We start from the raw sequence: 12,670 nt of genomic DNA on the forward strand, positions 1-12,670 counted from the left end.
TTGACTTTCTCCCTCTCCCTCTGCTCCTCCCCCACATGCTCACTTGCTCTCAATATAAAATAAATAAATCTTTAAGAACATAAAATAATATAGGGGTGCCCGGGTGGCTCAGTCGAGTCGGTTAAGCGATTGCCTTCAGCTCGGGTCATGATCCCAGGGCCCTGGGATAGAGCCCCATGTGGGGGGCTCCCTGCTCAGCAAGGAGCCTGCTTCTCCCTCTCCCTCTGCCTGCTGCTCCCCCTGCTTGTGCTCTCTCTGTCAAATAAATAAATAAATAAAATCTTTAAAAGAAAAGAATAAAAAGTAAAATAAAATAAAATACAAATCTTTTGGGGTGCGTGGGTGGGTCAGTGCATTAAGCATCCAACTCTTGATTACGGCTCAGGTTATGATCTCGGGGTCTCATATGAGATCGAGCCACATGTCAGGCTCCACACTGGGTTGTGGAACCTGCTTAACATCCTCCTTCTCCCTCTGCCCCACCTCTTCCCATGCACACACTCTCTCAAAAAATAAAATATGTATTTTTTTCTTAATACAAGAGCTTTGTTAAAAATTAAAATAATGAAAGTTGCCCTGTGATCCCATTTGGCCAAAAATTCTATACTGTTAACAAACAGTTCAGTGTGTCCTTCTTCCAGACTAAAATCTGCCTTCTCCTTCGCAATTCTACAGTAGTCCTCCATTGCACGGATAAGCATAATTGAGTCTCTATTAAACTTAGAGCTGTTTCCAATTTTTTGCTATTATAATTGCTGAAAGGAATATATTTTGACTATACATTCTGCATATCTGTCATTTCTTAAAGGGTAAAGACTGAGACATGAATTGCTACATCTGTAATTTTTAATTTTTAAATTTTAAACACTAATCGCAGAAGTAAACCTACACATTTTTAGCTTTGACAGGTATTATTAGATTATACTCACAATAGTTCCCACTTTCCCACACCTTCATCTGCACTGACAACTACCATTCTTTAGTATAGGAGCTACAAACTGAAATGCCTACAGAAGACGCAGGAGACATAACTGGATGAAGGAGGCCATCTGGGTCTGTGACAAACCTGAGAGTACATGCTCACATCAAGAGGGCAGCCACTATTCTGTTCCAATCAACAGACGTCATGGGGAAATCTAGTCCCAATTTATCAAGAAGGCCAAAACTTCAAATTTTTTTGCAAATCTTGCAGGTTTCAAATGTTGACAACTAAAATGTTTTATTTAAACATCTGGTAGTCAAACAAAATACATCCATAGGCCAGACTACATTTAGCACATGGAATTTTGCATTGAGATGAAAAAGATATAACATTGTATTTTCACTTTTTAAAAATATTATATTTATTTATTTAACAGAGAGAGAGAGCAGCAGGCAGAAGGAGAGGGAGACGCAGGGAGCCTGACTTGGGGCTGGATCCCAGGACCCTGGGATCATGACTTGAGCCAAAGGCAGACACTTAACCAACTGAGCCACCCAGGCACCCCATGTATTTTCATTTTCAATCTTATTCATGCAGTTTGTTTTCCTATGCTTACCAACAGAGAATGTATTTATTTAATTTCAGTTCATAGTGACTGTCAGCACCCTTCAAAGGAAGATGCTTTTTTTTTCCCCCCAGATTCACATCTACAACTAATATTAGACCAAAAAAAAAAAAAAAAAAAAGATATGCACCATCAGGTATTGAGGCTAAAAAGTGGTCTTAGTTGATCAAATGCGACCTGAAAAGGTATATGAAGACTCTTGGGACTAACGTGCTATACTCTCCCCAGCATACATAGAGCACCACAAGATTTTTAGAGAAAATACTAATTTATAAAACTATGTATAACTCTTAAAGAAGATGGCTTCAATAATCTAGTGTGTTTCCCTCTACTACCTGATACATTTGCTTAACAGCAAATTTTCTGATGAGACATCAAAAAAGGAAGAGAAGAATTCCCACACATCTCCCTTATCATCATACTTGGAATTTAAACCACTTTCAGCTTTTTTTAATGAAATAAAGCACAGGTTTACACAAATCTTTCCCTGTTCTCAAAATGTTACTGCAAATACCGCTTCTATAGAAAGAACAACTGCAGCAACCTATCTAGCTTTGGTTTACGCTCATTCCTTCTTAGTCATCCATTACAAATCTCCAGACCCAGATGTCCCAGCATTCCCTACACACACCAGAGATAATGGCAGAGAACCATGACTATCCAAGGACCCAACAACAGCCTTTGAATGCAACTATCTTTTCATCAATTGTAAACAAGTCCTAAACTCTTGGCTCCATAGGGAGTCCCTACCAAGTCAGTATAAACTCTGTAATAGGGGCAGAGGTCAAGGGGATGAGAGCTCAGCCTAAGCTCTGAAACTCATCCCACCCCTACCCTGTTCAAAAGAATCCTTATCAGAAGAGAACTCCCCAGCAAAGGGCCACATTCGGGAGACCTGATCTAGCAGTGATCTAGCAGATTCAGCTGAAGTTTTGGAAGGAGGCTCTTGGAACAGTTATGAATGCGAAATACCTAAATCACTAATAGGGTGTTGTGAAGGAAAGGGGGCATAAAGGGATAAACAAGGGAGATTTGTGAATTTATCTTCATTTGTTTCAGGAAAGAACCTGTCTGAAAAATAGTGGAATAACCCTGAACCTGAGGCACAGAAGAAATCTCTTTGGGAACCTATTCAACAGTGAATTATTCTACTTTGTGTCCAAAATCATTCTAATATATGCAAAAGAGCCCAAATGACACTTAGAAAATAGTATATTCTTCTGTATTTAAAAAAAAACCCATTATGTATGTTATAAATCCTTATACTGCTTTAAGCTCTTCCATTAGCATTTGAGACTTGTCACAGTCAAGAGAACTAGAGACAGGATAGAAGAGGAGTTAAACAAAATAAGTCAATCAGAGAAAGACAATTATATGATTTCACTCATGTAGAATTTAAGAAACAAAACAGGAGCATAGGGGAAGGGAGGGAAAAATAAAACAAGATAAAATCAGAGAGGGAGACAAACCATAAAAGACTCTTAACCATAAGAAACAAACTGAGGGTTACTGGAGGAGAGAGGGTGGGAGGATGTGGTAACTGGGTGATGGGCATTAAGGAGGGCATTTGATGTAATGACCACTGGGTGTTATCTGCAACTGATGAATCACTAAACTCTACCTCTGAAGCTAATAATACACTGTTAATTAATTGAATTTTAATAAAATAAATTTTTTAAAAACAGCTCTCAAATCTCAGATACTTCTCCATTATATACTTCGGAGTGAGTCTTTTAACCTCTCCAGGCCTCAACATTCTCATCTTAAGATGAGGACAGTATCTTTTTAAACAAGTTTTATGAGTGCTTGCATGTGAAGCATTTAGTGTATAATAAATACTTGCTATTATGATGATGATAATGCAGCAATAGCAGTAGTAGAAGGCTTTGTGTCTGTTTTCGTGACTAAACCAGAGTCCCTCGGGGCATGAACTGTGTCATAGCTTGTCATAGTTTGGCACACACATCAAAGAGAAAAAGAGAGTGGGGAGGGAAGAAAAGAACAATGGATTAGGTATTACAAAGTCAAACTTAAAATTAGATAATTTTATAGGATATAATCCTCATTCTTACTGAATATATGCAAAATGCCTGGAACATAAGGAATACCCAGTAAAGGTTAATTTTCTTTCCTTCCTTGATCTCTAACACCCAGCCTTAAAATCACTCTCTGCAGACCATACTTAAGCTTACATGAAGAGTCTTCTGAGATCAAAAATGGTGACATGCAGTTTGACAACTAGGAATGAACCCATTAAGACATGGTACAGAATATTAGAATTTGGGACAGAACCTAGAGGACTCTAAGCTGAAAAGTACATTCTTCTCTTGTAGTCTGAAGGATCCACAAAAAGTCTCCTTGAGGGGCATCTGGGTGGCTCAGTCAGTTAAGCAGCTGCCTTTGGCTCAGGTCATGATCCCAGGGTCCTGGGATTGAGACCCACATCGGTCTCCCTGCTGAGCGAGGAGCCTGCTTCTCCCTCTGCCTGCCGCTCCCCTGCTTGTGTGTGCATGCCCTCTCTCTCTGTCAAATAAATAAAATCTTAAAAACACACAAATCTTAAAAAATCTTAAAAACACACAAACACACAATAAAGATTTTATATATACACATATATTTTAGTCTGAGTCACCAAGAATCCCAAGTATGCAGTGTTTTTAAAACAGTAACGGTCAGGTCTTTAACTGTATGAATTTCTTCCCCAACATACGCATGGTACTGACCAAAGAGTACATAATCTGAGTATGTGTTTTAAATAAGCAGAGGGTTAACTTCTTTAGTTTCCTAAGAGGTTAAATAAATGGGATGGCAGATGGTCACTTGGGAGGTCATCTGCTGCTGGCTGGGGGAAGCAGACCAAAACACCCTAACAGTCAACCAGATGGTAAAGAACAGTCTTGGCCAAAGTAGTCAGCAATATATATATGAGCTCTGCTCCTCTGAGGGAACTATTTACTTGAAGCAGTAACTTACACCTGCTAACATCTGGAATGATTTATCTTTGTGTCATTAAGAAACACAGGCTAGTTTAATTGAATAAAGTGCAGTTACAACAGCCCATTAATACAGAAAGACCGAGAATTTCAACATCATGTTACATAGCCTAGAATAGCATATGCTTAACAGTTTATCGTTTGCCAAGCATGGTTTTAAATGTAAATATAAATATATGTGTGTGTGTGTGTGTGTGTGTGTGTGTATTACTTCATTTAATCCTCACAAGAGCCCTATAAAGCAGAAAATAAATTTTTATTGTCCCCATTTTACAGATGAAAACACTGAGGCCCAGAGAGGTTAAAGAACTTAGCCAAGATTACAGAGCTAGTAAATATTGAAGCCAAACAGAACCCAAACAATCCTGAGCCAAAGGCCATGCTCTTAGTTCAGAAGAGTTTTGGTTTATATGCTAAAGGGATCATTTGAAATACAGACAAAAAATTTATACAAAAACATGGTACCATGGCATTACGGAATGTAGAAAAACATGGAAACCTAAATGCCCAACAGAAGAATGGTTAAATAAGTCATGGTGAAGTTATCCCTTACAATGAATTATCCTGCCATTAAAAATATTTATAAAAAATGTTTCATGACTTGGGACCAATGCTCACAATGTAATGATGAGGGGAGGGGAGAGACAAGATACACAGTCGTACATATATTATGATTCCAAATTATGTAAAAAACAAACTCAGACACAAACTGGAAGGACATAATCTCAAATAAGAAACAATGGTCATTTCCAGGTGGTGGGATCAGGGGTCTTTATATTTTTCTTTTAGTTTTCTCCCCCACAATGAACATGCATTATCCTACTACTATCGGTTTAAACAAAGGCAACTTTTTTTCTTTTAATCAAGCTACACCAAGATCTGCAAGCAGTTGGTAAAAATAGCTAAAAAGCTTCTAATCTAACTTCAAGTAGTTACTTTCGTTGGGCTAATACCCTTTAACATCAAACAACATAGCACATTCCAAAAAGAATGCTCATTTTCAACTTTGGAAACTGATTTAAAATATGAGCATTTTCAATTTTGATCAATAATTATTTATAAGAAAAGAAATGGATTTAACTATTTAGAGGCCAAACACTAAGGAACGACTTTGATGAAATAGATAATAAGGAACAAAAGTTTGAGGAGGAAGAACAGCTGTTGCTAATCCAACTATTTACCCTTTGACCCTCTATCTGGCCAATAACTGAACAGTATCAATTGTTTTCCTGTATTATGTGCTGTTTACAATCCCTGAGAGGCATGAAAGGAATTAATAATTTAGCTTAAAAAGCTGACAGCCTTTATTGGGGAGCCCCTTGTCTGTGGGACAGAAATCAGAGCAAGTAGCTGTCCTAAAGTCATAGGTCCCTTTACTGTTCCTGTTTTATAGCCTAATTGGCCCCCAAACATAAATCAATTATTTCTCCTGTTTTAAGCAACAATGACTTCTATTCTCTAACTTCCCTTGTATCAAGTCAGTCCTTGTTCTCTTGAGTTTTACAACTACACGGTAAACACGATGGTTGAGGAAAAAACTCGGGGAGCAGGGCAGATTGGGGTTATTTGGAAACAGAAGCACAGAAAGGTTATGCTGTTTTGAACTTTTCTTGACCTTTGACTGCCCTTGTCCCTAGCTTATGCTAATGGGCAGGGTACAGAGATGCTTCTTGTAGAAATGAACTTAGCCTGAACCTGTGCCATAACATTGGACTCCAGGAAGCCCAGGAATCATAAGAAGGCAGCCAGAGTGTGAACAGCTGCCCATATTCTAAGCATAGCTACCCATCTGCTCTATCACAGAAAAGTTTGGGGAAAAAAGCCATTTGAATAGGACAAAGTCAGATTTTTTTCCTCATCTATGTTCCAACACATCCAACCTGTTGTCTTGCTACCTACAACCACTGCCAACCACAATGGGAAATCAGCAACAATGGTATTTCTTGTTCCAAAATAAGCAAGTATGAGCAGGCTTTCCCTATCAAGAATTTGAGAGATAGAGGAGACATTGGGGCCTCTAAATTCCAAAGAGGCATTGGAGAGAAATCCCTATTTTTCTCACTTGAATATGTAAAAGTCATGAGACATTAACATAGAAAATGTTATTCCTTCCCAGTCAGAAGCCATGGAATTTGCAGTATCAACATTCATAACCAACTTAAGAGAACACATACGGTCCTTATCAGTCTTAAAGTGTATCACTTGTTACAGCTGGGCATGCTCATTTGAACCCCTAGGTGGCTGAGACAGAGATGATGAATTTTTCCTTCTGCCCATTTGTTAATAGTATTATAATAATATTGTAAAAGAGAGAGGAATAAAACACTATTAACTTCATAAAGATAATATGGAGATTATTGAGAATATTGCCCACATAAGCTAAGCACATTAAAAGTGATTTTTTTAGATGACTCCTACTCTACACTGATATATAAAATTATGATTCAATATTTGCTATTCTCATGGAATGGAGAGGTGTGTAAATCACCACATCTGGCTAGAGATTCTATGCAGAAATGTTAAATGAGTTAGGATTACTTGGCCCAGAAGGAAGAATACTTCAATAATAATCTTAATGAGGGCCTTTCCTGGAAAATGGGCAGGAGCTATCTTCAATTGCTATTAAGTGCAGAAAAGAAGAATAAGTTTGAGTACTATGTACTAAATTAGAGGTTTAAAAAATGCTTTTTCAGGGGTGCCTGGGTGGCGCAGTCGTTAAGCGTCTGCCTTCAGCTCAGGGCGTGATCCCAGCATTCTGGGATCGAGCCCCACATCAGGCTCCTCTGCTAGGAGCCTGCTTCTTCCTCTCCCACTCCCCCTGTTTGTGTTCCCTCTCTCGCTGGCTGTCTCTGTCAAATAAATAAAATCTTTAAAAAAATAAAAAATGCTTTTTCAAGTAATTCCAGACAAGTAAATATTTTCCAATAAACTTAATACGTGAGGACAAGACCCAGACTTATCTTTTTTGTATCGCTGGATCCTAGAACTAAGCCTGGAGTAGAGACAGCATGCAATTTTTAACAGAGTTCTCAATTATCTGGGACATTTTTTGGTGTAGTTTTGTCTGGAAGATTTCAGAGCATCTCAATGTCCTTCCTAATGTTAAAAAATCCAAAAAAGGACCACGACTCAAGAATTTACCTTTTTCCTCCTCCTAAATGAAGGCTATTCATAAGAGAAGGGCAAAGAGAAAATATTATGTTCACTCAGAGGTACTGGCACTACTTACAAAGCTGACTCAACTTTACAATTTCTAGAAAGACAATTCTATTTACCTGCTGTTTGATAAGCATTGTAGGACTTATTTTGCCTTGCAATTACTAAGTATTAGTTGAACAAACATGAATTTTTATACTGTTAAGGTATGTGGGGAAAAATACATGAAAAGGTCCACACCCTCAGAGACCCGATATTAGTAGGATGTTGAGAAGGTAAACTTTACCACTTATATCAACAGCAGACTGGTGACAAATAGCCAGTCTCATGACCCTAAAAAGTACTAGAACTAGAAAAATAACTCTAGAGCATCTCATGAATTCTCAATTCTGATGTATCATTCAACCTTTTGGCATTATAGCAAAACAAGGTCTTTATACATTGGATATTCCCATGTCCTATTTCTAATAGCTATAACCATATCCCAGAATATTGCATGCCACATTTTGAGAACAACTGGAAACACCAATGATTATCTATGATTAAGACAAAGACCTATAAAGCATCATTTAATTAGACCTTGAAACAGTCACCCTCGTAACCGTAACCTTAACCTTAATATAGATAAAAGTGCTTTAGAAATTAAACTGTGGTACAAAGGTTATTGAGTACAAATACCTAAACCAAGCATAATCTCTCTTTTAAAAAAAATTATGTCCTCCCCGACCCCTCTGTCATTTCAGAAAAAAAAAAAATATGTCAAAGTCAGTCAATACTTTAGAGAAATGGTTATGAATATAGGGTTGTAAGTGTGCATAAATGAAAGCACAATTTTTGTTGTTGGTTTCATGGAGAATGAAGAACAGGGAAAGGAGATTAACATTAAATAAATTTTTAGCAAACCAATTTTATACTAAATGTTACATTTCTGACCACTGAATAATATGAGAAGAAAAGGAAAGCATAACAAGAAAAGATAGAATGTCCTCTCCATAATTATAAACGAAAGTGAAATAAGACCAGAGTCAATATGGCCACCAATGACACCCTCAAGTTTTATACTTAAAAGGACATACGCACATCTTTTTCATACTCACAAAAACTGGGGAACATTCAGAACTTACTAGTGCCCGGGTCAAGCTCTGGCAATTCATCCTGACAAAAACCTAAAGACAAAACAATAGGGAAAAACGATTATAATTCATGAATTACTCTAAGGTCACTCAAAAATTCAGACTGAAAAGTCAAATTTGGATTTGAATCGTACCTCTATTACATTTACCTACTGTATATTCCTCCCTGAGCCTCCATTTTATCATCATTATATAAAAAAATGGAAAGAGTAACCGCACTTACCACAAGGTAGTGATGAGACCTAAGCATGCCAATATTAGTTGGAATAAAAATTCACAGAAAGATTACAATTCATTAAATATCTGACATGCTCTATTTAACGTTATCAATTATTTTCCAAAAGAAAGTAAAATATACAAAATATGAGCTTATGAAAAATATCAAATGGTAATTTTACTTAAAATTTTCACAAATGCTGAAAATTTTACCTACACACACACACAAATGGAAGCAATTTTCCATTAATAAGTATGCAGTTCAGGTTGGAATAAATACCTCTCAAAGCCCATTTCAGGCCCAAAAAGTCTGAGCTATATCTGTCTGACTCATGTGTAATTATCACACTGAGGAGAAAAATCAAGCATAGTGAAGAGCAAACATACTGTAGGTATTCTATATGTAGCTGATGAAAGTTCTTTTTCCCTGGAACAACTGCCTACTTTCTCCAGTTTGCTTTCTACTCATCCTCAGCTTAAATATTTCCTCAGAAAAGCTTTTCTTGCCTCTTGTACCCTTGTCTCATACACAAGGTCAAAGCACCCTATTATAATTATGTATAATATTCTGTGCGCTCATCAACAAGAAATTACTTGTTCAATGTCTAACTCCACTATGAGACTATTCTACAGAAGAAGGGGCTTGGACTGTTGTGTTCACAAGTGTATCCAAATCACCTCACAAGCCTAGTACGAAGCTGTTCAATAAACATCAACTATAATATCTCAATGGTCAATTCAAAAATAATGGAGCAGGGGTGCCTGGGTGGCTATTGGTTAAGCGTCCAACTCTTGATCTCAGGTTTGTGAGTTCAAGCCCCTCATTGGGCTCCACACTGAGCATGGGGCCTACTTAAAAAAAAAAAAAAAAAAGGGAGCAAAACTAGGACTAGAGGAATATGAGAACATTTTCTTTTTTTTCTTCTTCTTCTTTTTCTTCTTTCTTTTTTCCTTTTTTTCCTACCCCCTGTGAGGGCATTTTCTGTCATCCTATCTAAGCCACTGTAAGCCAGACCAGCCATTGGGAGTCATGTGGAAAAGAGGTATTCAAAGAGCAGGGACACTATTTAAGCACCACAATTTTTAATGTCTTCAGCAATCCTGACCGTTTGGACCACACCATTCACTAAACACACCACATCTCTTCTTGCCTAGCTGTGCTTCCTCCTCCTCCTCCTCCTTCCTATTCATCTTTCAAGATCTAGCTCAAATATCAATCACCACTATGAAACATGGAAAAGAGGAGAGGCCCATCCTGCATTCACCAAAGGATAAAGGAACAATTTTTAAAAGATATTTATTTATCTATTCATTTGAGAGAGAGAGAGAGAGAACTCGAGCGCATGTGTGCAAGCAGAGGGGAAGGGGGTGGGGGGGGGAAGCAGAGGGAGAGGGACGAGCAGACTTCCATGCTGAGTGTGGAGCCCAACATGGGGCTTGATCTCAGGACCCCGAGATCATGACCTGAGCCGAAACCAAGAATCAGATACCCAACCCAATGAGCCACCCAGGCACCCCAGGAACAATTTCAGTAACTGCGTCCTCCATGAGAGAGTGAGCTCTTCAAGGTTAGGAACCATGCTCCACCATTTGCAGGGCTGCTTCTATGCCCAGAACAGTCACCAATACATTATGGAAGGTGCACAAATGCAGAATGAACTATACAGAAAACACAAACCTACCACTACATCACAGCCACAGAATTAGAAAACCTAAGTCTAGCATGAAAACTGTGTGGAAGGTCTGAATAAGGGAATCAGACCTGGAACGGCAGAGTTTGGAAGCTGCTAAAAGTGGCTAAGATGCCTGAGAAGGCTCACTTCAAAGCAACTTCAAAGCCTTTCTATATACATGAAGGTGATGGGAATCAGAAAAGTTGTAGAGAGATGCAAGGCAATAAGGAAATAACTCAACATTAAACATGGGTTCAATACAGGACATCCTGCCAAAACTGAAACTGAGAATAAGTATTTACTTACTATAAACTGACTCAAAAACAGGAGAAAAGCATGGGAAGGCAGGGTAGTATAATGGGAAAGTTAGGTCTCTCCTAAATTCTTTTAATTTAATGATATGACTTAGGCAAGACACTCCCTATTCTGGACCTCAGATTCTGAACCTTAAATGAAAAGAACTATACTAGAAGTCTCAAGAAAGGACAAAACTTAATGCATTTTCTGAAAACAAACAATATTCTGAACTCAAAGTAACCAGATCAAACACAGAGGGTCAAAAAAACAAAGAAAATACACACAAAAATCATTAAAATGGACATCTATTGCTTTTATCTGCCTAGCAATCACTCCCCCCTTCTCCTGTTAATGGCATCCTGATTTTTCTTTGGAGACTTATCCCTTTTACATGCTCAGTCCATATGACCCAAGGAGGATTGCCCCTAACCCTGCAATAAATTGGGATTAACAACAGGACCTACTTTATAGGTCTGTTAAAAGAAATGAAATAGTTCATGTGAAAGTCTGCACAGGAGCACCTGGGTGGCTCAGTCAGTTGGACCTCTGCCTTCGGCTTAGGTCATGATTTCAGGGTCCTGGGCTCTGCACTGGTGGGGGGGGGGGGCTCTGCTTGAGGATTCTCTCCCCCTCTCTTTTTTTTTTTTTTTTAAAGATTTTATTTATTTATGTGACAGAGAGACAGCCAGCGAGAGAGGGAACACAGCAGGGGGAGTGGGAGGGAAGAAGCAGGCTCCCAGCCAAGGAGCCCGATGTGGGACTCGATCCCGCAACACCAGGATCACGCCCTGAGCCGAAGGCAGACGCTTAACGACTGCGCTACCCAGGCGCCCCCTCCCCCTCTCCTATTCCTCCTCTCCCTGCTTGTGTGCAAACACATGCACGCTCTTTCTCACTCTACCCCCGTGAATGAATCAATAAAATCTTTAAAATAAAAAATAAAAAAAATAATAAAGCCTTTTCACAGTACTTGACAAAGTCAGAGCTCAACATATGTGAGCTACTACTAAGCAATCCCTAGGGTCCATCCAATCCAGTGCTATGTCCATGGTAGCAAAGAGTAGTTTACAGCAGAACTATTGATCCATTCATGACTTCATCCTCAAAGCCCTGGGATGGAACCCTAATGTCACTTCAGTTACTTGCTGTGATTCTTGAACATTTTACTATTTTGAGCTTGTAAAGTGCTTGATGCAGCAATTCCAGATACATGCTACCCCCTGAGAAAAGGAGGAGTCTTTATATTTGTCCTAAAATAAATTCCCCCAATGGTCACAAGGATTATGGATGTCAGTAACTGTATCTACATTTCCCCCATCCAGCCGTGAGACCACTGGCTAATAATGCTGTCTCTGGTTTTACAGATGACCACCAGTACAGGAGTCCTGAGGAGATATGTAAAACAATGTTAATCCTACCTTCTGACAACAAGTCAATGGAATGAATGGCTGGATCTGGCTACCATTCTCAGAGTCTTGCCCAGATTCTTAATAACCAGATCTAGCTAGCAAAATGATTCTTAGCTAGAAGAATCCAAATCATGGCTGGAAGTAACCCCAATATATGTTCAATTCATTCAACACAACAGCAAAGGATATCAGAGTTCCTCAGTAAAAAACAGATTCCTAAATCATATAAATACACAGACATACCCC

General features: G+C 38.6%; 1 protein-coding gene and 1 long non-coding RNA gene across 3 annotated transcripts in view; one reads left to right on the forward strand and one right to left on the reverse strand.

The window, feature by feature from the left end:
* Positions 1–8,565, forward strand: part of LOC130544053 (uncharacterized) — a 68,216-nt gene extending 59,651 nt beyond the window's left edge. The window contains exon 3 of the long non-coding RNA XR_008959981.1: positions 2,607–8,565. This is a non-coding gene — a long non-coding RNA (uncharacterized LOC130544053). The remainder of the gene's footprint in view (positions 1–2,606) is intronic.
* NR6A1 (nuclear receptor subfamily 6 group A member 1) overlaps positions 1–12,670 on the reverse strand; it is a 227,950-nt gene that overhangs the window by 181,052 nt on the left and 34,228 nt on the right. For both annotated transcript variants that reach the window (XM_057313752.1, XM_026513944.4), the window contains one exon: positions 8,821–8,862. In XM_057313752.1, the coding sequence (XP_057169735.1) occupies positions 8,821–8,862 (42 nt within the window). The remainder of the gene's footprint in view (positions 1–8,820; positions 8,863–12,670) is intronic.

Source organism: Ursus arctos, unplaced genomic scaffold (assembly GCF_023065955.2).
Source record: "Ursus arctos isolate Adak ecotype North America unplaced genomic scaffold, UrsArc2.0 scaffold_18, whole genome shotgun sequence".
Taxonomy (NCBI): domain Eukaryota; kingdom Metazoa; phylum Chordata; class Mammalia; order Carnivora; family Ursidae; genus Ursus; species Ursus arctos.